This window comes from Manis javanica, chromosome 7 (genome assembly GCF_040802235.1).
Source record: "Manis javanica isolate MJ-LG chromosome 7, MJ_LKY, whole genome shotgun sequence".
Taxonomy (NCBI): Eukaryota; Metazoa; Chordata; class Mammalia; order Pholidota; family Manidae; genus Manis; species Manis javanica.
Window position 1 is genome coordinate 10775584 of NC_133162.1, and position 26189 is coordinate 10801772.

Consider the following 26189-nt stretch of genomic DNA (forward strand, 5'->3'; position numbering starts at 1 on the left):
ACCAATGTTAAAATTGAAACTCCTTCATTCTGGTAATTCTCTCAGCCTTGGGAAAACCAGGATAGTAGGTTATCCTAATTGAAATTTAATCCAGTTCTGGCTGATCCCAAAGTCTGGGCTTCCATCTACTCCACTACTGTGCCCTCAGAGAGGAAGAACACTAGCTAGCGTTACCATAATGTTATAACAATAACTTCCAAAATACAAATAAGCTAGTCACAGATGAGTTCTGGTTTCTTCTTGAGGGCAGAAATGAAGTTTACCAGTTTAACCGCTTTATGTTTTACAAAGTTAGCTATCTTCTTTCTGGGTCCAAGGGGTATGCCCATTTCCTTCAGGTCATCGACTGTACACATAAGCTTTAAAAGAAAACAAACAAGCATACTGATTAATCTAGTGATAAATGAACTGGAAATTAAATAGGAAAATTATAAAAATAAAGCATATCATCTAGAACAATTAAGATCCACTCTTTTTTAAGTTAATTTTCTTTTTAAATCACAGATTAATTTAGGTTGTAAACCCCTAGGCCTCCACATCTAAATCATTCTATCTACTAATTTTTAACAGAAAATATATGCAGGTTGTACAAATTTCAAAAGCTATAGTGATGTATACGATGAAGTCTCTCCTGCCCACTCCTGTCCCAACCAAGCACTTCTCTGAACAGCAATGTCAGCAATTTGCTCTCCTCCCAGAAATCATCTGTATATGGAGCATCTAGGTTCTTCCGTGTGTGTGTGTAGCCTGCCATACAACAGGACTGAACTTTGCTCCTTTTACATATCTTAGAAATCAGTTCACAAATAAACCGATTAAAAAATGAGCACAGGATCTGAACACACACTTCTCCAAAGAAGAAATTCAGATGGCCAACAGGCACATGAAAACATGCTCCACATCACTAATCACCATGAAAATGCAAACTAAAACCACAATGAGATATCACCTCACTCCAGTTAGGATGGCCAACATCCAAAACACAGACAACAACAAATGCTGCAAGGATGTGGAAAAAGGGGAACCCTCCTACACTGTTGGTGAGAATGTAAATTAATTCAACCATTGTGGGAAGCAGTATGAAGGTTCCTCGAAAAACTCCAAATAGAAATACCATTTGACCCAGCAATTCACCCGAAGAAAACAGGATCACAGATTCAAAAAGATATATGCACCCTTATGTTTATCACAGCACTATTTTCAATAGCCAAGATATGGAAGCAACCTAAGTGTCCATTAGTAGATCAACAGATAAAGAAGATGTGGTACATATACACAATGGAATATTATTCAGCCATAAGAAAACAAATCCTACCATTTGCAACAACATGGATGGAGCTAGAGGGTATTATGCTCAGTGAAATAAGCCAGGTGGAGAAAGACAAGTACCAAATGATTTCACTCATATGTGGAATATAAGGACAAAGGAAAAACTGAAGGAACAAAACAGCAGCAGAATCACAGAACCCAACAATGGACTAACAGTTACCAAAGGGAAAGGGACTGGGGAGGGTGGGTGGGAAGGGAGGGATAAGTGGAAAAAGGGGCATTACAGTTAGCACACATAATGGGGGTGGGGGTGCACAGGGAAGGCAGTACAGCACAGAGAAGACAAGTAGTGACTCTATAGCATCTTACTACACTGATGGACAGTGACTGTAATGGGTTATGTGGTGGGGACTTGATAATACGGGGAAATATAGTAACCACAATGTTGCTCATGTGATTGTGTATCAGTGATACCTTAAAAAAAAAAAAAAGAAATCACTTCACATCACGTCTCTGACACCACCTCATTCATTCAACTACACAGGCATTCCATCACACTGAGGCCCCCATGAATGATGTCATAAGCGACCTCAGAAGGTATTCCTAAGGTTTTGCTATTACAAACAGTGCTGCAATGAGTCTCCTTGTAAATACTCTTATGTGACTATTTCTCCAAAGCAATTATTCATGACAAAAAAGAATTATATCTGGAGCAAAAAGGTATGTATTTTTTATATTTTAAAAGATATTGCCAAATTGCCCTCAATTGAGGCTGTACCAATTTACATTCTTACCAATATTTAACAATGCCTACTTCCCTTCATCCTGTCCACAGAGATCACCAAACTCTTTACTTTTGCCAAACCTGTAGATTAAAAAACTTACCCTACTTTTAGTTTCTATTTTCCCTTATGAATTTTCACATAAGAAGCCATTTGTTATTCCTTTTCTGTAGATCACCGGTTCATATTTTGACTATTTTCCTATTGTGTTGATGGCCTTTGTGTAACTAATTTGTAGGAGCTTTGAATAGTATGAAAATAAGCCCTTTGCTTACAATGTGTGTTCCAAATATTCTTAATCTACCACTGGCCTTTAGATGTTGTTTATGGTGGCTCCTACTATGTAATTTTTCATTTATGGTTTCTGGATTTTTTGTCACACTTAGAAAAGCCTTCCCAGATTATATACTAAAAAGTTCCCCTGTGTTTTTCAATTTGTTAAACATTTAAGTCTCTGCCTTATTTGGAATGTATTATAAGAGTGTTTAAATCATTCTTAATTTTCAATCTTATACAGAGGAAAAACAATTTTAAACAAAAAAATGAGCAAAATTATTATCAGTACCAGAGACTCCATATCAATCTTTTCCCTTTCAAAAGTGCTAATGTATTCAGAGAGGCTAAGTGCTTCCAGAGTTTCTTGCAAAGTTAGGACTTCCTCATTTTCAACATCAAGGTCACAAGACTCATCCAAAGTCAGCTTTGGCTCTTCAGGCATCTTTAAAAAAAAAAGGCAGGGGAACATTGCAAAGCTCAGAAAAACTCCCACAAAATGTCTTTTGATCAACAGAAAATCTTAAATTTTGTTCTATACACAAATCATAATTTTAGGTAGTTTGTCACCCAAAGTTTAAATACTCTGAAAAAAAAGGATATAAATGTAACAAATCACTCATGCACCCATTAACTTTTTTTAATCATGAAACTCTCATATTTGAATTTATAATCCTTAAGGAAGAAGAGAAACTCAAACAATAAGCTACATGATTCTATTGCCCTGTAAACTTCAGTGTATTCTGATATACAAAAACATTTCAGGAAACAGTTTAGGTTTTGGAAAACTGTGCAGCTCCAACTCTAAGTTTAAATGTTAACTGGGTCATACCTGTTTTTCCTGAAAATGTGGCTGCTTCACAACTCCATTAGCAACAGCAAAAGGCCCAGCAGACTTTGATAAATTCAAATCATTTTGATTAGACAGGATGTCAAATAATATTAAAGAACCTGAGAAAAAGAAGCATTTTACTTTATAATGTCTAAGTACTTTCATAACACTAAATAAATTTTTTTTCCAAAATCCTGAAGCATTAGTCATACAAAAGTTAGATGTTAATCAAGATCTAATAATCAATATTCTTGTTTCATCAAGTAGAAGAAAGCATTCGTTATAGTCAATAATACTGTGATTATCTTTGTATGGCAAATTGTTAGTAACTGCACTTATTGTGGTGACTATTTTTTAATGTATAAATGAATCACTATGCTATACACTTGAAACCAAAAATAATATTGTGTATCAACCATATACTTCAATTAGGTAACTCACAGGAGAAGCGACCAGCAAAGGCAGAATCTAAACTCAAAGCATTCATTTCTACCCTTTATAAAATTTAAAATTTCTAATTCTATATCATGGACTAACACCACCCCCCACACTGAAAGCAGTGATGGCTCAACAAAAATTTTGTAAAATGTGGATATTTTGCAGTTTTACCTAAACTGTGACCAGCAACAGAGACTCCTCCTTTGAACTCTGGGTTCCGACTTCTAAAGAGTGCATGCAGGCGGTTTATCTCCATTCCCACTTTTTCAACAATTGTCTGACAGTAGGTGGGGCTATTGTAAAATAAAATATCTAGCAAGGTTTCATTGGTAAAGTGACGAAACCGACCAATACTTGATAACGTGATTTTCTTAATATTCCTGTTTAGAAAAGAAAAAAAGTATACTGAGTCAGTAACTACCTTAAACTATGGATTTTTAAAAATTCGGACTCTGATTTCTAAAAACATAATGAGTAAAAGAATGTGAGACTAATTACGAGTTCCTCCTGTAGCCAATCATTATAAACAAACCAAGATAAAGCAAATAGTTATGTATGCCTATAACTGTACTATGAATTTGGGGATTCTCTGAAAAGTTATCATACAAAATGAGACCTATACAAGGATTTTGTTTTTAAAGAGGAAAGCCTGCTCTTCTATTTTTCTTCCAATTAATTGGAAATCCGGATACCTGTCAAAAATGGTGACAGAAAGAACACAGCGCACACAGCAAGGAGTAAGAAAAGAGCTTCATAGAATGAAAATCTTTCCTAATTTGAGAAAAGGCACAGTGGAGTTCATGAACATTCCACAGAAAAACAAAACACCCTCATAATAGGGCCTAAGTAGAGTAACAGATGAAATAAGACAGAATGCTGTTTGTAGAATTAGTTTCATTAAACCATGTGCCCTGAAACATGATGTTCACTAAAATCCAGATAGGCTATTAGCCCTGTGTCTCAGCATAAATATTAGCTTATCTGTGGTTCTCAACTGGGTGCATTGAAAATTGAGTGAGGCAATTTCAGCTGTCACAGTGCCTGGTGAGTGCTGTTGGCCTTCAGTCTAAGGATGCCAATGTCCCTCCTACAATGGCCACAACAACCCTGCACAACAAATAATTATCCTGCCAAGTGAGTCTCTATTGAGAAACAATAATCTAAGTTCAAGGTTCTCAACTAGGGACAATTTCACCCCCAGGAGACATTAACAATGCCGGGAGACATTTTGGGGTGATGGTAGAGGCCAGGGTGCTGCTTAACATCCCACAATGTAGGACACCCCATCTCAACCACTACAGAGCAGAAAGGTATTTTGAAACTGGCTTAAATTTCTTAAGAGTCTCTTAAAATTATTTACCATAGGAATGCATATATATGCATGCACATGCCCCCCCACACCAACAAACACAGAGTAAAGCAGCATATAAACTTAATAGCTAGTATTTAATCGTATGTCAGAGGAAATATATAATTAAAATAAATATATCTGTTGAAGTTATAATAAACTATTTCATTTTATGGTTTAAATTTTGAATCTAAGTTTGACTACTGTGAAAAATGAGTTATCAAAGTCCACCAACCTGTCAACGCCTGTGGCATGCCCACCCAAGGAACTATGCCAGTGAACCGGAAGGAATTCCACTCTGCTTACTTTCCCATCATCTAAAGATTTCTTGAAATGTGTCTGCAGCAATTTGAGAGAAACCATCCTAAAATCATCCACTTAAAAAAAAAATCAGGGAAGACAAATTGATTAAATTCTCCTAACTTAATGGGTAATTACCAATTTCTTCAAATATGCCAGCATATTTTATAATAAACTATTCACGGCAAAAAAAAAAGGATGACAATATTAGTCCAAAAAAGAAAAAATTCAAACTTTAGGAAGGTGATTAATTATTTTAGAGGAATGTATAAATGACTGAAAAATATTAGTTTAACAACACTTTTGGGAGGCAGCATGGCACTCTGGGTAGACTCTGGAATCAAACTACCTGCCACAGGATCCCGGTTGGCGGAACCCACAGACCTTGATACAGCAGAGGTTAACTTACCCTGTGGGCCTCAACTCCTCACCTACTAGTGGGTAACACTGACAAGCACCTCTATCCCAAAGCTTTATTGTGAGTGCTGAATGATGTAATACATGCAAGGTATTTAGTACATATCACATAGTCAATAAATATGAACTATTATACAGACATAAAAATAAAACTTCAAACATGTAAGTAAACCACACAGATTCATAGCTCCATTAAACAACTTCTTACAACTAATTCATTGTAAATAAGCCCAACACACACGTGCTCCTCATTGTTGGAAGTGCTTAGACAAAGGCTGTTTATCAGAAAAGCTAAATTATTTTCAAGATCCCTTCTAATTATTCAGTCGAAGACTAAGTTATATATCTCCTAATAGCAAATCTAGAAATTAGTTTCTCAGTGATCATTTAAATGCTTACAGTTCTTCAGCTAGTAGTAAACAGTTGGAAACTACCTTTAAAATGAACACTTAAAAGTTCTTCCATTAGTTCTCAAATCATTCCATGAAATAAAATGACTAACACTTACCACATCCAATAATGCTTCTAAAACGCAAGTCACACACAGGTCCAATGCCATGCACCATGAACACCAAATGGTCAACCTGAGGCATTTCCCCTACAAAAGAAATATATACAGACATACATACATACATGCACACACACACACACACACACACACACACAAGCTGGGAAATTATTTGGATTTTCTTATTTGAATAGCAATATTCTAGATATCTCTTTTGCCATCACAAACTTGCCCAAGAAATTCATGACTCTTCCAAGCCAACAAGAGAGGAACAAACCTCATAGTCTGTCTTGGCAAAGAACAGTGAACTGAATCAAGAAGTGGAAGAAGCAGGCTGCCTCTGTCTGGTCCCTGAGGCTAACAGCATATGATGACCAGCAGTTTTGTACCTTAAAAGCCCCATCGCCTTATGATTTCTTCAGAACTCCCCACATGGAAAAGCAATTTGCCAATATAAAACTTTTACATCTTTTCCCAAAATCCTTCCCTTTGATTTGTTAGATTCACACTCACTATATAGGAACATCTCTAAGGTAAATCTACTATTTTACGTTCATTATTTCATTCACTATGAATACATTTATTCCATAAGTTCATAAGACAATGATACAAACATGAAGTATGTAACCGACAATACAAAATCCATACTTTAAATAGCGTAATGGCAAACCAATGACCCCATGAGTCAAATCCTGCTCACTCCCAAAGAGTTTTACTGGAACACAGCTATGCCCATTGGTTTACATGCCATCTACAGATGCTCTCACACTACAATGGCAGAGCAGATGTTACAAAGTCCATTTGCCGGCAAAGCCTAAATTATTTACTATTTGGCCCTGTTTGCCAACTTCTGCACTAGAATAATACAAACTAGATGAAGCAGGACAAAACAAGCCCAGAAATACTACCAGAAGCCTAGTTTCAACCAGAAAAGTGCTTCTTCATAAAAGTAAAAATTTTATAATCAGTATCACCTGGTTTGTGTACCTTCAACAGAATTCTAAACTTCAAAAAAAAAAAACAGATATTAAAGTAATAAAATTAAAAAGAAAGATGTGCACCAACCTGGCTGATTTCTGCAAGTTATGGCAAGTAATCTTAATAATCGTTTCTTTTTTCATGGTTCTAAAAAAGATGCCCAATAAAGTGTAAAAACAACCTTGGTCCTAAATAAATTATACACACCAGCAGGAATTTCATCAAGGTTATCATCAACTCCACGCTTTACAACCCTGGGCCTTGTCTGTCCATCTTGCGTGGTTCCCCATTCATCTGGCACTGATGAAGGCTGGAACTGAACAATAACCTTCAAGATAAAACAGAAAGATTATGACAGAGCTCACTCCAAATTCATTTTCACTAAAGACCAAATAATTTAACACAATACATAATAAACTACTTCATAGTATGGAAAATTACTAAGTGTAAACAAAATAAATGTAGTAAAAATATAAAGAACTGGTACTGTTCTCCCAAACTGAATTTGTAACAGTCCTGTTACTATTCATTAGCTATTGAAACAAAGCAAATCAATACCATTATTCCAATGCTTATATTGGGAAAATAAAAACTAAATCAGAAGCAGTACACCTTCATCTTAAAAAATGTGACATAAAAATCCAGATTTCCACATAAGAAATTAAGGAAAAGTAACCTGTAATAGAAGAATCACTTTCTCATAAAAATATTTAATGCAAAATCACCTAAATAGCAAGAATCCCAATTAATTTACAAATTCAATATCCATGCCAAAAACTGATTTATCCATCACTTTTTAGGAAGACATAGTATTCTATTAAGTCAACTGTATTAAACTTAGCCTAGTGTCATATAAAAATTTTTCTTTAAAAAACAAAAAACAAAATGTATGCAAGATAGTGTGTAAAATTTTTGTATGAAAAACAAACAGGTAGGGTGGCGGAAATTTCCCAAAACCATACATATTTTTGAAAATACAACAAATACAACTACGCCCAAAAGAGAGACCAGAAGATATAGTACAAGAGTCAGGCTACATCTACATCTGCAAGAACTCAGCATCTCACAAAAAGGGTAAGATACAAGGCTGTGACCCAGCGGGACCCAAGCTCTCCCCCCACCCCAGCTCATCGGCGAGAGGAAAAGAATCAGAGTGGGGAAGGAGTGGAAGCACAGGACTGCTGAGTAACCAGCCCTAGTAATCTGCACCGGGAGCACAGACACACATTGTACGGTGTACTGGATATCAGAGAACCAGAAAAGTAAAATATGAGATGGAGACTGCGAGCAGGTCCCCACAGCCTGTTCCCCTGGGACAAAAGAAAAGCGGGTGCTTTTTGAAAGTCTTACAGGGACAAGGGGCTTAACAGCGGGACGGAATCATCCCGGCACACTAAGCCCAGCAGGCTGGGAATCCTAAGGAACTTCTCCACAGATGCTGAAAAAGCATTCGACAAAATTCAATATCCATTCAGGAGAAAAATCTCAACAAAGAAATAAAAGGCATCCAGATTGGTAAGGAAGAAGTCAAACTGTCACTCTTTGCAGATGACATGATATTGTACATAAAAAACCCTAAAGACACCACTCCAATACTACTGGAAGTAATATCTGAATTCAGCAAAGTTGTGGGATACAAAATTAATACACAGAAATCTGTTACTTTCTGATACACTAACGATGAACTAGCAGAAAGAGAAATCAAGTAAATAATTCCATTCACAATTGCATCAAAAAGAATAAAATACCTAGGAATAAACCTAACCAAGGAAGTGAAAGACCTATACCCTGAAAACTATAAGACACTCTTAAGACAAATTAAAGAGGACACTAACAAATGGAAACTCATCCCATGCTCTTGGCTAGGAAGAATTGATACTGTCAAAATGGCCATCCTGCCTAAAGCAATCTATAGATTCAATGCAATCCCTATCAAAATACCAACAGCATTCTTCAACCAACTAGAACAAATAGTTTTAAAATTCATATGGATCCACAAAAGACCCCAAATAGCCAAAGCAATGCTGAGAAGGAAGAATAAACCAGGGGGGATCTCGATTCCCAACTTCAAGCTCTACTACAAAGCCACAGTAATCAAGATAATTTGGTACTGGCACAAGAACAGACCCACAGACCAGTGGAACAGAATAAAGAGTCCAGATATTAACCCAAACATATATGGTCAATTAATATATGATAAAGGAGCCGTGGATATACAATGGGGAAATAACAGCCTCTTCAACAGCTAGTGTTGGCAAACCTGAACAGCTACATGTAAGAGCATGAAACTGGATTGTCTAACCCCATACACAAAAGTAAATGCAAAATGGATCAAAGACCTGAATGTAAGTCATGAAACCATAAAACTCTTAGAAAACATTTGGGCAAAAATATCTTGAACATAAACATGAGCAACTTCTTCATGAACATATCTCCCCTGGCAAGGGAAACAAAAGCAAAAATGAACAAGTGGGACTATATTAAACTAAAAAGCTTCTGTACAGCAAAGGACACCATCAGTAGAACAAAAAGACATCCTACAGTATGGGAGAATATATTCATAAATGACATATCCAATAAGGAGTTGACATCCAAATTATATAAAGAACTCAGACACCTCAACAAACAAAAAGCAAATAAGCCAATTAAAAAATGGGCAGAGGAGTTGAACAGACACTTCTTCAAAGCAGAAATTCATATGGCCAATAGGCACATGAAAACATGCTCCACATCACTTATCAGAGAAATGCAAACTAAAACCACAATGAGATATCACCTCACACCAGTTAGGTTGGCCAACATCAAAAGACAAACAACAACAAATGTTGGCAAGGATGTGGAGAAAGGGGAACCCTCCTACACTGCTGGTGGGAATGTAAATTAGTTCAACCATTGTGGAAAGCAGTATGGAGGTTCCTCAAAAAACTAAAAATAGAAATACCATTTGACCCAGGAATTCCACTCCATGGAATTTACCCTAAGAATGCAGCAGCCCAGTTTGAAAAAGACATATGCACCCCTATGTTTATCACAGCACTATTTACAATAGCCAAGAAATGGAAGCAACCTAAGTGCCCATCAGTAGATGAATGGATAATGGATAAAGAAGATGTGGTACATATATACAATGGAATATTATTCAGCCATAAGAAGAAAACAAATCCTACCATTTGCAACAACATGGATGGAGCTAGAGGGTATTGTGCTCAGTGAAATAAGCCAGGTGGAGAAAGACAAGTACCAAATGATTTCACTCATCTGTGGAGTATAAGAACAAAGAAAAAACTGAAGGAACACAACAGCAGCAGAATCACAGAACCCAAGAATGGACTAGCAGTTACCAAAGGGAAAGGGGTTGGGGGGTGGGAGGAAGCAGAGATAAGGGGATTAAGGGGTACTATGATTAGCACACAGAATGTAGGGTGGTCACGGGAAAGGCAGTATAGCACAGAGAAGACAAGTAGTGACTCTATAGCATCTTACTATGCAGATGGACAGTGACTGTAATGGGGTATGTGATGGGGACTTGATAATAGGGGGGAATGTAGTAAGCACAATGTTGCTCATGTGAAACCTTCGTAAGATTATATATTGATGATACTTCATAAAAAAAAAGCAAAACACTTGTTATAAATATATCTGCACTAATAAAAATGAACATTTATCAAACACATTCAGCAAAAAATTATTAAAGTGAACCTTTAACATCTTAAACAATATCATTACCTTTGGATTGTGCATAACAATTGTCTCTCCACTAGGAAACTCTAATCTTCGGTGCCACTGATTTGTGGTTACAGCTTTTTTATATTCAGCCTATAATAATGGAAATAACACATAATCCAGTAAGACAAATCTATACCACACTAAGTGTGGAAAAAAATTAAAACTATTATGGTAATAAAAATAGTAGCAACTCTCATCTCATGTACCAACTGGTTACCGTGTATGTTTATCACTTTACATACATTACCTCATTTAATTAATTACTCTTACTCATTCCTAAATAATATTACCCCATTATATAGAGACGAAAACAAGGTTTAGATGGTCTAGGGCTGCCACAGACTGAGTGGCTTAAAGCAACTGAAATTTATCGCCTCAGTTCTGGAGGCTAGAAGTGTGACGCCAAGGTGTCTGCAGGGCCACGCTCCCTCTGAAACCTCCAGAGGGCTCCTTCCAGGCCTCTCCCTAGCTTCCAGCAGATGGCTGCCAACCTTCAGTGTTCTTTGGCTTACAGATCCATCAGTCAAATCCACTAATTTCACATGGCGTTCTCCCTCTATGTCTTCTTATAAGAACACCAAGCACATTGGATTAGGAGCGCATTCTATTCCAGTATGATCTCAACTAATTATATCTGTAAGGACCCTATTTCCAAATAGTTACATTCTGAGGTACTGGAGGTTAGGACTTCAACACATCTTTTAGGGTGTGGGGCACACAATTCAGCCCCTACCAGACATTTTAAGTTCACAGTTGCACGAGACTACACTCTTTTACTGCTCTGATAGGACAGTATTACCTTTATAATACTGAGCAATATGTATCATCTGGTTCTCACTGGATTTCTCACTTCCTAATCTCCTCTGCCTCTTCCCTGATCTGGTTTGTTTCACGGAAAAGGCTGAACAGGAGTTAAGGTCTCCCTAGGTAAAGAACAGTCATGTGCTGTTGAGATGTGGATAGCAATCCCACCCTCAAAGCGTGTGTCACCCATTTACAGTGCGCCCTTGAACAATGTGGAGGTTAGGGGCATCAACATCCCATGCAGTGAAAAACCCATGTATACCTTCTGATTCCCCAAAAACTTGACTACTAATAGCCTATCACTGACTGGAAGCCTTACTAATAACATCTCTAACACATATTTGTATGTTAATATATTATATACTGTATTTTTACAATAAAACTAGAGAAAAAGTGCTTTTTTTTCAAGTTGTTGCAATTCTCCAAAAATTCTTTCAATATATTTACTAAAAAAAAATACCACATACAAATGAACCTGCATAGTTCACACTCATGTGGTTCTAGGGTCAACTGCATAATCAAATACAGTTAAGATAAAGTGTATACGCTTTCAGATTCTGCTTAAACTTGAAAATATCTGAAAGTGTATATGCTTTCAGATACTGCTTAATCTTGAAAATATCTGGAAGTGTATACGTTTACAGATACTGCTTAAACTTGAAAATACTTTAGCTTCAAAATAATAGGACCAAACATTCACTGTGGGATATCCCTTCAGTTGAATCCTACCAAAGTTATTAAAAATTACAGTAACTTAAAAGTTTTAAAAATACATTTGTTTAATTATTTAGAAGTAAAATGAAGCTATACATATAAGCAGTCCTTTATACATTTTCCTTATTCAAATAACTAAAATTAGGTTTTAGGAGACTTGCCTCCTAAAACTTGGTATTTCTAAGAACAAAATTAATTTTATGCCCTTTAACTCGTTGCTCTCCTTAACTGGGTGCTGATTCTGCTCTAAATCAGTGTTTTCCAAACTGTGGGTCATGACTACTAATAAACTATAAAATGAATGTTTTAAATAAAATATAAAATATCAAAATGAATGACACTTAGTAAAGGCAAGTACTATTCTGTGGTACTTTGGTACTAAAACAAAACTTTGTATTTAGTGGTGTGTTAAGAGCTGGCCCATGCCAACTCATGAGAGCTAATCTCATTAGAGTTAATCACACATATCTTTTCCCATCTCTGTACAAGAACACCACGGTTGGCTTAAAATGATCATGGAGGGAATACTTACACCATGGAAATCAGCAAATGCTATAAATCAGGGGCTATTTTCCCTGAAGAGCCAGTTTACCAAATACCACTGTTTCTTATAAATAAATATATGTGTGTGTGTCTAAAATGTGCATACTATATCTCAAGGTACAATGTATTTCTTACTATGGATTGAAATGGACAAAATCTGAAGCCTCTGCCCTCAACAAGCTTCTTTTCCAATTTACTTAACCCCAACTAATCACTGCCTTACTTTAAATCCACACTTACCTTTTGGTATTAATTTGGTTATAGAATAGCATAGATTACAGATTAATATTTCCAAAGCAGGCACAATTGATAATACCTAAGAACTGCATTTATAATTTTTTTAAAAAAGCAAAATACTCCACAAAAAAACATCTATACTACTAATATTGTTAGAAATAGGTATGTATATATGGATAGATAGCAGTCTAAGAAAATATTTTTTAAGTGTAAAGTTTGGTTTGAAAAGATAACAAAATTGAATAATTTTTTCTTCTATTAATTATATTATGGTCTACAGGGACAAAAAATTTTAGTAATTATATTAGTCAGCTGTTAAACTTGACTGTCAGCTCCTAAAACAGAACATAAAGCCTAGTCCACGCTTGAAGCTCTTCAAAATATCAATCTAGGAAAGATTAACATTTTAGAGGTCCCTTTTAATACTAATATTAATGTTGTTTTAATGTTTAACGTTAGTGTTGGTTATCAAAGTTGGTTATCCATTAAAAAATAGTAATTAAAATGTTCTTTCTCATTTCCCATATATGCAATTGAATTCAACTTATTTCAAATATTTAATATGCAACTATTAAGTAAAATTATCACAAAAAATTAATGTAATTATATAAAACATTAGCCACCAGTTTAAAGATGGCTAATAAGTCTCATGATGTTTGTTCCTACTCTGTTTTTTATTTCATAAATTAGATGTGAATTTCAAGCCTTTTACTGAATATTAGTTTGAAATGCACCCACATGCTTGGCATGTATTGTCTACAACAGATCCCAGCAGACTAAATTTTTTTGAAGGTTTGTTACAAGTACCTTATTAGATTTGTGATGTTCCCTGAAAAACGTTCTACCTTAAGACACTGAGGCCACAATCAGCACCTCAAAAACAGTGGCACCACTTAAAAAGTGATCTCCTGTGTGAAAATATAAATAAAGTGGGCTCCGTTGTGCCAGTGGTGTTAAAGAGGCACCATTGTATATAGGACCTACATTTTTTAAATGAAAACGTAAAGGAATAAAGACCACATACCTCTAGTTTTTCACTGAACTCCTCTGTATAGGGAATAAACCTGCTATCTGTGTCCCCTTTGTAAAACCAAGTACAGCGTCTCACTTCCGTTGGCTCCTCTTCCCAGTACACGGCTTTCCTCACTCGGTCATAGAGGTAAACATCGTAGCGCCCTCCATCTGTGCCTAGAACCACACTCTCAGGGTCTGGCTGGACTGGAGCAGAAAGTCCACATTTTAAGCCAAGAGTTACAAGGCATATTCAAAGTAATAAATAATGAATATGGTCACTAGTCAATCCTTAAAGACAAAGAAGCTCATTTTTGTTTAGAAATAGAAGTTTAAAATTCATGTGTGCTACTCAAAATAATGACTCTCCTTAAGTGAAAAAGAAATAGCCACAGCATAATTTCAAAACATGATCATAAAATAATTCAGTAACTGGTGGGTTTTTTTAAGTCAAAGCAGCAATGCTCCATGAAGTATGTTTCTGAAGGATATTAATAGGTGATTTTTCAGCCCCATGATGAAGTATCATCAGGGTATACAAACACGTTTCTATACTGCAAGCCTTCTCAAGCCTTACATGCTCCTGGACCCTCTACGTCTCGAGAGGTGGATGCAGTTAAACCAGTCCCAAAACTCATCTACCACAGAACAAAGCACTTTTTTTCAGAGTATCTCTGGGAACAAGAGTTCCACAGAAAAGCTTTATAAGTGCCCCATTTATAAATAATTATAAACAAATTAGGGAAATAGGAAAATTGATGCCAGGATTACATGAATTACTCTACACAAAAGAAAATTACTAAAACATTTTTTCGACCACCTTATTCAAATAAGGTGACTTACTTAGGACTTATATCAATAAAATCATCCTAAGGGACAGTGTCTGGTGGCGTCTATAAGGATTAAGGAGTTTGACATTCACAAAAAGCAGGCCAGGGATAAATACTCCTCATTTATTCCCTTCCTAAAACCAGATACAAATAATGCATGATCAGTGCTTACCTGAATTATAGATTTCTTCAAGATTCAAAGAGTCAAACACACTGAAAGGCATCCACAGTTGTTTGTATTCTACCTCCTTGCAGTAAAACCAGTGGGGTTGAACAGGTTCGTATTGGTTTTGAAGTAGAAAAGGAGGCGGCCCTTGCAGAGAAGGACCTGCAGGTCGAGCAAGTGCCTGCTGCTGTGTCGGAGGGGGCAACCCTGACTGCACTGGAGGAGGACCCTGGAGGGGACAAAAAAGTTTGGACTGTCATGTTTGTCCAAAGGAACAATGCTGTATATGCCTCAGACTCCAACAGCCATTAGTAATAATTTTCATATGTATATTTCTGGATAACTATTTAGTTTAATAACTAGATCCTAAAGCAATTATTTTTTTTTAATCTAGCAAAACCCCAAATCAGTCACAAAGTGAACCGGACTTTCTCAAACTGATGGCAAAGTAAAGTAACACTTTTACCACTTTTACAGAAATCAATCTAATAACATGTCTCCTGTAACTTATTTAATTTTTTAAATGTGCATAGCCTTGACCTAGCCATTTCATTTCTAAAAATTCATCCTATAGCTATGATTATACAAACAAGTAAAAATTGACCTACAAAGATGTGTACCAAAAGGTTATGTATTGTAGAAAATCACTGGACACTAAATGTCTAACAGAAACCTGATTAAATTATCTTTTACTCACATAGTGGAATTCTCTAGCCATTAAAAATGTTTTAGAAAAATAACCTTTTAACATCTAAAATATGTTCACAAAAATCACATATAATGATTATCCAGAAAAACTATGTTTGTTTTTATAGAAAAATAATGAGAAACATATAACAAAATGAAAAGAAGGGTTATCTAGGGGCAATTTTTATTTACTTGATTATTCTCCATTCTTCAACTTTTGTGCCCTGAAAATATTTTTAAAATCAGAATACAAGTATTTAAACATTTTTAAACTAAAAATCATTTTGGAATGTAGTATCAATGTTAAATTTACTGAGGTTGATAACCATACAGTGCTAATGTAAAAAGAATATCCTTATTCTTGGGAAGTACTGAAGTATTTAGGAGTAATATATTTAACTGACCTCCAAACGTTTCTCAAAAAAACTGCACATATACAGAGTGAGAAGGGAAAGCAGGGAAGAATGCTTAAACATGTGGAAGTGCACATACATACACAAACAATACAACAAATGGGGTAAAAAGTGTTAATGATAGATAAATCTGGGTTAAGAGTATTGGTGTGTTCCTTGCGCTACTTTTATTTTTTTAACTTTTCTTTAAATTTGAAATTATCACTTTTTGAGATAGAATCATAAATCTAGAAATCTTTTCAAATATTTAATCAGTGAACTAGTATATTCATTTGTACTACATGCTATAAATCTGGTTAGTTTTCAATATGCTGACATTCAACATTATCAAGAGTTTGGTATTGATACGATTTAAATTGAATAATAAAATGAAGCCCACTTTATCTCTAAGAAAGAAGTTAGGTTCCACTCTGTAATACAGCTATCTCCGCCATGCTGGGTTGAGTTCTGAATTCCTCTATTTAATCAATTCCCTTTTTTTAATTTAGTTGATTTCCCTTTGGAAGTCAGCTGAATAATTAGCTGGGAAAAAAAACATAAGGGAATTTCATAAAATTTACTCAGTGCAAATGTTATTCCATCACCCTCCGGAGATAGAGTTTGACTGCCTACATCCAAATTTCATAAATGTAAATAAATTATTGAAGTAATTAATTTTAGTTCCTGTAACTGAATGTTTTGATTGAATAGTATAAATAAAAAATGAGAAGCTGGCAGTCTGTTAATAATTGCTTTCACTCTCATATGTCCCTGATGACCTTATTATTGGTATTGTACACTAAAATCTGGAAATACTGGCATGTAGTTAACTAATTAAAATCAATTACTACTTCATAAATAGATATGATAAAACTAAAATATGAACCATTCCATGAGATACCTTTAAAACAATGTTTACTTCAAAGCATGTAGCTTACAAAGAATAGCCGCTGAAAATAATCTGTAATTATATTGATTATTAAAAAAGCACAGTTTTAAAAACATAGGATAAGATGAGAGAGAGAGATTACAAATTAGCATGAATACTTAGGATATAAAAACATGTCTCCATACTGGTGGCAGAGATCCTGGAGGCAGCTGGTACATCTGAACAGGGGGTCCGGAGGGTGGAGGATGGGTGGGGTGGCCTGGTGTTTGGCACTGCTGCAGCTGTGGTGGTGCAATATAAGGATTAGCCTTGCTGCTTTCAGGAGTATGGCGATAAGGATTGTATCCTTGCTGCGGTGTTCCTTGGGACAGGCTCCCAAAATCAGAAGGAGGGAGACTACTTGGCTGAGAAGGCAGGTAAGTATTTATTCCCATCTGTGAAGAGGGTGAAGCACCATAGTGAGCCTTCGAAATGGATGGTGAAAATGCATTCAACACATCTTGGGATCCAGTTGTAAAAGCGAGAGCAGCTGGGGGCTTGGAAAATGCTGACTGTTCAGCAGAAGCTGCCGCAGTTGTTAACGGTGACTGTCCAATATTCCCAAAAGGATCACTACTGTTCGATACCTGAGAGAAGTAACTAAATGTCTGTGGGGTAGATGTGTGAGCAGAAGTCTGACCAAGAAAGCTGTCCTCCTCACCAACATCTGTGGAGTCCTCTGAAAGGAAACAGGAGAGCATTCTGTAATTCTGTAGATATGATTACACAGCAGATCTAGCAACTATACCTCCTATTGTACTGTTATATTTCGGCATTACAGAAAAAAATTTAAAAGCTTTTTTGTTTTTTCTTTGAAAACTTCGGTCTTTGACATAAAAATCTAGAAAATGAGAATAAGAAACAACAAAAAGAAGGAAAAGTTATACTTCATTCATAAGCCCACCTCCCAAAGACAATCACTGCTAACACTGTTCACATTTTGGTATATACTCTTCCTTACTTTTTAAATAAATACAAATCGTTATGTGTTACTTGGCTTGTAAATATATGTAAGTTACACATATTTGTACACAGAAGCTTAAAATAAAAGAAATAAAATCTAAACCTACTTTTTTCCATGTTATCGTGAATTATTTCTGTGTAATGACGGAAACTAAAGTTCACGTATTAACTCTATTGACAAGAAGGGGTGTGTCAGGACTCTTACCTACAAAGCACTCATTGTACAAATGAATATGTGGCATTTGTACTCCCAAGGCAAAGTAGGTCAACCACTAATTGCCATCCCTAAAATCACAGTGTCACAAACAGATAATTAATCATTAGAGAATGACAAATCGCTAGGAAAGTCATTTTCTCACGAAAGGAAGTTCTTCTTACTTCCCTCTGCCAAATTAATCTTCACTGACAGTATTATCAACAACAAACTATTTCTCTTTTCTACTCCCAAGTTACAAAATAAAAACATTTTCCCTCTACATGGTCCCAAAAGTCCAGCCTACTCTTCCTTACTAAACTTTTATGACCCTCAGCTTGTTTAAACTTTCCTCTACTCTTCCTAACCTTTCCTTCTGTCTCATTCCCTCTTATCTCCTACTGTGAGAGGCATGGAGCCGAACAGAGGGGTGGACCCATTCCCAGCACACAGGCACACCTTGATCCCTGCCCTGGACACCTGCCCAAAGGGGCCATCTTTCAAGCTCTGGGCTCCTTAATCTCTGCTGAAGGCTGCCATAGCTCACAGTGATTCTGGTTTGGGCTTCTAAGTTGCTCCCATTATATTTCACACACAGCAACTTAACTTAACTAAGGCATTCCACTATGCAAAATACTCCTCTCACTGTGTCTTTGTAACTAAAAATAAAACAGCACTTCCTGCACAAGGTCCTTTGTCTGCTTGTATCACTCTGCTTTCCTGATGTATTTCCAGTTGCCACCCTCTCTTTTCAGTCAGTGAACCTCACTTAGACTCACCTTTATTTTATACTTCATCTCTCAACAACTAAAAGCATGGAAAAAACCTCTGTGGTATCTTTCATCCCTTAAAGGAACTTGAAATCAACCTTATCAAAGGAACTTTTTTCTGATTAGCATCAACAACAAATGAAACACTGATCTCAACATGCTGCCAACCTCAAGTCAGAGGCACTTGCTAATTACACGTGGACACATATGGCATTAAGACCTGCAACTTTAATGAGCACTTGTATACTTGTGACATTCCCAACTCTGTCTCACAGGTGTTCTAGAACCTATTTTCCAACTGTCTCCTCAATATTTTTGCCAACTCAGCCACATACACCTCAAGCTTAGTAAGCCCAAAATTGACTTTTATCATCTTAACCACCCCCTCTATGTGCTCCTTTTACCGTCTCACTGTCTCAACAGATGTTTGCCAACATCCATCCATCCACTCAAACCAGAAACCTGTCTTTCAGACTCCTCCCTCTCTCTCCTGCCCTTCATTTAATCATTCAGATCCTCATTCCAGAAGTATGTACACAGCGTACACCATACACCAGGCAAGGAGCTAGGTCTTGGGCTACAAATGAAGAGAAGGGGCCCCTGGGCTGACAGAGTTGACAGTCTGACCTTCTGGGAGGCACCAAGTCTCAAAAACCTTAGAGTCTAACCAGCTCTCACATCTGTTCCCTGCCCTTCATACCCAATGTGGCTAAGCAGGGCAGGAGTGCCATCGCTCTGCTCCCACTTGACTCCCAGTAGCCTCCAGACTGAACAATTTGCTCCAGTCAGCTTTACTCCAGTGCAATCTTGGAAAATTCCAATCTTTCTCAAGCACACCTCTAATTTCAGGCCTTATTTAAAATGCTTCAAAGGCTCTCCCACACCCCAGAGGATGAACTACAAACTCCTCAGTATGGTATATGAGGCCTTCTGTGATCTGGTCCCAACAGACCACTAGAGCCACTCCCCTCACACAGTCTGTTTGCACTGATCTACTCGGGCAGAGACAGAGTGGGAATATGTGAGCACCTTCCACCGAATCCCACCAAATCTGCAGGTTTTCTCCCACCTTCAGACTTTTAAATATGACTGTCTCTCCAGACTCCCTAATTTCTATGTACCTTTCAACACTCAGCTCAAGAATCACCTCCTCTGTGAGGCCTGGAACCCAAAGTTTTCATAGCAGCCTACTTCTTTAATTCCTCTTTCCAACTCTTATAAACCTATATCACCACTGCTCACACAATTGGGTACACTGTGTATCACATACATGCTGTCATTGAAAGCAATGCTATCTGCTCTTCCGTGTCTCCCTGACATCTCAAACAGGGACTGACAAATACAAGCTGTTCAGTCCTTGTTTACTAAATGAGTGAAATTGCCTATGTGTCTCTTTCACTGACATGATTAACTGTTGCTTCCAATGAAACAAGTTCTTTTGTCTCTGAATGGGTCTCTAGTGGTCAAATCTTTTTTTAAGAGGTGGAATAATACTTGTTACAGAATTATACTTCAAAAACTATTAATTTTATTGTAAAAAATAGGCTATTGCCAACAAGTTTTCAAGACAGGTATAATTGTCCTATACTTGACAATGAAAATGTTTAGCATTAATTGACACACAAAAAACAAATACTAGATAGCAAGGAAGATGGGCATGAACTAAACACTTGTGAAGCACAGGATGATACAAAACCCCGTGTACGGCCTCATTTATTCCCACAACTTCCCAAAGCATTTTGCTCCAGCCATGAGAACCCTTCTCCAACAATGGCAAGGCCTAACCTTTCAGCCACACTGTCAAACTGAGACAGACAAATTCCTGATGCCCATCCTTTCATTCATTCAATATCTATTGAAAACCTGGTCTACAGCACAACTCCAGGCACTGTTCTAGGTACAAGTTCCTGCTCTCATGGAGCTTACATTCTAGTAGGATAAGAGAAACAAATACGTGTACATGTCAGGTGATGATACGCACTAAGAAGAAACATAGCACAAGGGAAAGTGAACCTTCAAGTATGGCTGCCTCCAGTTTGCCATTCCTCACTTCTCCATGAAACATTCCTTAGTCTTTCAAGCAAGAATAGATTATTCAATTAGAAAATATTCAGTATTTCTGTAGGATCTATGTGCTAGGAACTAAACAAGATCCTAAAATAAAAAAGTAAGTAAGTCATAGCTGCAAACATCACCAAACCCACAGTCCAAAGAGGCAGATATGCTCATGTCACAACATGTTTATATAACAATAGGTGTCGGGTGCTACACTCAGTGCTTTACAAAAATTCACTTCACATTACAGCTCAGTGAGGCTGTACATAAATGAAACTGAAGCACAGTAACACGCCTGGTCACACAGGGCCAGGGCTGGAGCAGTCTGTGGTCCTAAACAGCACGCTCTGAGTTATGCCACATAAACCTTAAAAAGCAATCTCCCTGGAAAATAATAAAGATATGAACAAAGAGCTAGAGTGCACAGAAGAGTGGGGACCTAAGAGGAAGTAATGCACTGTTTTGAAAGATGAGGACTGCACTTTGTACCTCCACTTTGCACCTGCACAAAAGGTGTTTTAACAAAAATTTGTGTAATACCAGTGCAGGAATGCTCAGCACTCGGAAGAGGGTTCCTTTGACTAAGAGCAAGCCTCATGACCTGGCCCCTGCACCCAAGATCCCAAAGCCCTGGGGCCTCTCAAACCTGGCAAGTGATGACCCAGGCAAGCTGCCCAGAGGGTCCTGTCGAGGCAGAAGGAAAACCTCTCCTCCGACGCTGGTCACCCCACGCTCCCTGCCCGCCTCCCCGCAATCACCCCCACGGTCCCCCTCCCCCGCCCTCCTCTTTACCTCCGGGCAGGAGCAAGGAGGCTGAGGCAGCGGTGGCTTGGGTGACTGGGATGAAGGGCACGTTGAAACTGAACTCCGTGGCCGAGGAAGAGAAGAGTAAATTAGTGCCAGACGAAGAGGTGGAAGCGGCGCCGCCGCCACCGTTAGGTTTCCTCTCGGCCATGGCTGCGGCCCACCGTCCGTTACACGTCTTCGGACAGCCGGTGCAGCACCACTGGCCGGAAACCGGTCACACGGGGGCCAACACACTTCCGCACTTGCGCACAAGGGCCGGAATTCGGGCTGCTGGCCAGCGGCTTCTCCCTTCCCCTGGGAGGCGCCGCCAGAAATACACATGGCGTCGTCGGCTTCACGCCCGAGCCCTAGCATGTGACATGCTCTGCCGCGGCGCGGGCGCGGCTGGAAGCAGACGCGAGGCTGGGGTTACTGCGTGAGGTACAGAGCGCTTCCAGTTACGAATCCAGGTACCAGCTGACACTGAAAGACATGGATTGCGGAGGGCTTCCCAAAAGTACCAGACGGACCCTTGAACTGGCAACGGTTCTGGCGGAAGAGCCGAAGTCCGCAGGAGGAGGTAGCAGAATGTTGCCCACCGTGGGCCATTTGTAGCCAAGGCGGAGCAACACTGCCCCACATCTAAACCTGCCCACGTGTCTTTCTGGACTGCGCTGAACTCTTGTCGTTGGCCCAGAAATTGAAATGGAAAACTTGAAATTTTTAAGCCATAGGTAGAAAAAAGTGTTTAAAAGAGAAACCAGGAAATTAATTAAGGGGTGTGATTTATTAAATAGTTTTAGTATGTCCATAATAATGAGTAGTTCAATCCAAAATGCACTACGGATGATTTGGATATAATTGTCATCTTTCACTTAGAGATTATTAAAGAAAAAAACAAATAATTAGCTTCTTGGAAGGTGGGAGAAGGAAATGGAAGAGATCCCAAAAGAAGCTTTGAAATGATGAAACATCCCTCATCCCAAGCTGTTCACACCTATATAGAACCTGCCTATATAGCATTTAGTGTGTTTACTGTCAAAGAAAAACAAAGCCAGACACTAGTTATACAGCAGTAAGGCTAGATCTTACCCAGTAAAAACTATTGCAGTAGGAAAGAGGGTACATAGTAAACTGAACTGAACCTCCCCAAAACAAAAGGCTGGAGACTTTTTAAAGACTGGGCTGTGCTAAAGGTGCCAAAGGGTGCTGGCCCATGTGATTGGGCCACCTAGGTTTGTTAATTGGCACATATCTGGAGGAGAAACAAACTTCTCGTATCTTTGTGACAGGAAGTGGCACAAGCTAGAGCAATGCACCCACCACAACTGGGAGGAGACTGCTCTCCGCGCCCGAAGAAGTAAGCTCTAGTAATACAGCTTTACATCTCAAAGGGGCGGAAAAGGGATTTATAATTGCAAGTTTTCAAAATACCTGCTCTGAAAGAAGGTTCAGAGTCTCCTATCACCAAGTTTTGGCTGAAACAAACAGTAAATCTTCCTGGCAGTGTTAAGCTTTCTCAGGTAGATATTTTAAGGGGGATTGGGGCTAGCCTAGGGACTTGGCCTTATCCTAGAACTTTGGTCTGGAAGAGTCTTTGTTAATACAAGGGGTGGGCAAGGCAGTATACTAAACATGAAGGTGCAGTGATGTGTAAGACACAAGATGCTTCCTTCTTGGAGTTTGGAGTCTGGTGAAGAAGACAGACAAGTAAACCCATAATAACAATAAACTAAAAAGTGTGATGAAAGTTGTAGAATTTCTCAAAATGTGTTACATGAAATACTGACACTCACTGGGGAAGAAGGTATACAGGTCTATGGAGAAAGATAGCAAATATTTCAACCAATCAAACCATCAACAAGGGACCTACCCAGTCTGGAATGACATGAAACGCTTCCCCAAAGACAAAAAATATCAAAGTTGAGAACTGAAAGAGCGAATAGAAGTTAACTGGAAAAACTTGGGGGGAAAGTGCTGGAGGAAGTAGTAAGAGACAATTTCACTTAAGTTACAATATGTAGGGATACCCTGAGATGCCATGTTTGGGTGTTAAGAGAAAAGTAGTTGAGAGTATAGCTGGAGCCCAGTGAGGAACTAGCGAAGTTGGCAGATGAAAATGAAAAGTAGACCAAGGCCAGATTCAGGGTCTTACAAGGTAAGAGCAAAAGGGAGTCAAAGAAGAGTTTAAAGGATGGTGGAGAAATAACATTTGCTCTGGGAAGTCCACTCTGACATCAGAGTAATAAAAGAGATAATGAAAGAACAAGCCTGGAAGTAGAAAGAGCAGTTGGCAGGCTGCTGCAGTGGACCAGGAGAGCAAAGACGGCAGGTCAAATCAGAATGACTGCAGTAGCAGTGGGCAGAAAGAGGAATAACTTCTGGGAAAAGATGTCAGGTTGAACAAAGGTATCTTCATTTTCTTCCTTCTGAAACTGTTGAGAATAAAAATAGGTTTGTCTGGTTTTTAACCCCATAAGGATGAGGAGAATGGGAGAAGATTCAATAGCAACAAGATCTGGGAAGGCACCAAAAAAAAAAAAGGACCAGTAACAGATGAGTTAGCAAACTAGTAATGGGAAAAATCCCACATGCAACTTTATTTGTACCATAGACCCACCAAAAATTTTAGGACCTGATAACCTCAGGGTCCTCTGGAAGTCACAGTGAAGCTGGAGAGAAAGGTCCTATAATTAAGATTGGTTAAAACTGTTTAAGAAGCAGTTAGATCCCTTCCTCAACTCTGAGTAACTCAACCACTGTCCATCCACTTTCTGGGAAAAATTCTGTAAGTTTTTCCCTTCTGGAGTGGGTAAAGCAGAAGGAAAATTTAAAAAATATGTACATACTGAATACTAAATCAATCTCTCCAACAACCTCAGTCCAATTTTTCCATTGAGCTCCAAGAACAGTAGCTGCCAGGTCCTCAATCTCTAGGAAGAAAATTAGAAGAATCTTCTTTGGGGCAGGGGAATGAAAGATGTATAGATACTGAAATCAGGGTTCCCCAATAAGACAGCTAAGCCAAATTGCCCCTAATGAAGTTCACAATCAGCGAGCCCCATGTATAGGCTCTGAACCTTTTAGTCACCTTTTAGTCCCCACACTTGTAATATGATCACCTCATACTTGAGATCATTTAAATCAAAGATAGAGACCAAAACAAGACACACATAGAAGGAACAGGAAATGGCAACTGAAAGAAACAGCCCACACAGGAAGAAAAACTCTTGAAAAAAATCTATCAATAATATCCTCAGAAGGATAAAAGAATCTGCAACTAAGAAACAAGATCAGGGTGCTATTTTAAAAAGAAAAGAAATATTCAGGTAACAAGAAAGTCAGTAGAAGGAAGATAAATATAAGGAAATTTCCCAAAAAGTAAACTTCCTCCACAGATACACACATGGAAAGAAGGAGAGATGTAAGAAAAGTAGAGTACAAGGCAAGGAACTCCAATATCTGAATACTAAAAGTTCTGCAAAGAATAGAGACAGAGAAAATGCAGAACAGGGAATCATTAAGAAAAACATTTCATTTCCACAAATGAAGAATGCAAGTTTCCAGACTGAAAGGGTTGGGTTCCCAGCCCAATAGTTGAAAATAGATACAAACTGGACCACTGGAGACAAACAGAAGATCCTTAAAGTTTCCAGAAGGATAAAAATAGATCAAATGCAAAGGAACTCAGCTCATAATACTTACCTGTCGAGCACACTTTCCACAAAAGCAAATGGAAGAAGGCAAGGGGCTCCACCAAAATAAAGGAATAAGCTAAGAAAGTCATCCTGTGTGGGATACAGGAAACATGATGTCCAACACAGGTGAACAGGGGAATGCAAGCTGTTTAACAAAAAGACCCTAAAATGCAATGGCTCAAACAAAATACAAATTAATTTCTCACTCATGTAAGAACACACGTTGGTGTCCAGCCTTTCATCTTCAACATAGGGCTTCCAAGGTTGCTCTAGCTGTTGCCAGCAGGAAACATCAGGAAAGGGTCAGAGCAGTTCAGGCACAAATATCTTCTCTTAACAAGCGAGGCAAAAGTTGCACAAGGCATTTCTGTTCATATTTCACCAGTGAGAATTTCAACAGTAGGCACTCTGGGGGCAAAAGAGCTGGGAAATACAGGCCCCACCTGAGTAACCACATCCTAACTATAATTTTCTGACTATGGAGGAAGGTTTTGGGTGGGAAATGACAATCACCATCACAGTCGCCCTGCTGGTCACCAAA

The 26189-nt window shown here is 38.0% G+C and overlaps 1 protein-coding gene across 4 annotated transcripts in view; it reads right to left on the reverse strand.

Moving 5' to 3' along the window:
* Positions 1-23746, reverse strand: part of SEC23IP (SEC23 interacting protein) — a 46375-nt gene extending 22629 nt beyond the window's left edge. For 2 of the 4 annotated variants that reach the window (XM_037011151.2, XM_037011152.2), the window contains exons 1-12: positions 21957-23741; positions 17330-17862; positions 15183-15405; positions 14194-14387; positions 10872-10961; positions 7353-7473; positions 6168-6257; positions 5178-5319; positions 3766-3974; positions 3157-3275; positions 2617-2769; positions 264-359 (exon numbers count right to left, since the gene is read on the reverse strand). In XM_037011151.2, the coding sequence (XP_036867046.2) occupies positions 264-359; positions 2617-2769; positions 3157-3275; positions 3766-3974; positions 5178-5319; positions 6168-6257; positions 7353-7473; positions 10872-10961; positions 14194-14387; positions 15183-15405; positions 17330-17862; positions 21957-22119 (2133 nt within the window). In that variant the 5' untranslated portion in view covers positions 22120-23741. Of the gene's footprint in view, positions 1-263; positions 360-2616; positions 2770-3156; positions 3276-3765; positions 3975-5177; positions 5320-6167; positions 6258-7352; positions 7474-10871; positions 10962-14193; positions 14388-15182; positions 15406-17329; positions 17863-21956 lie in introns of all 4 variants that reach the window. The other 2 variants (XM_037011153.2, XM_037011154.2) reach the window with 2 other exon arrangements.
* Between the last annotated feature and the right edge of the window lie 2443 nt (positions 23747-26189).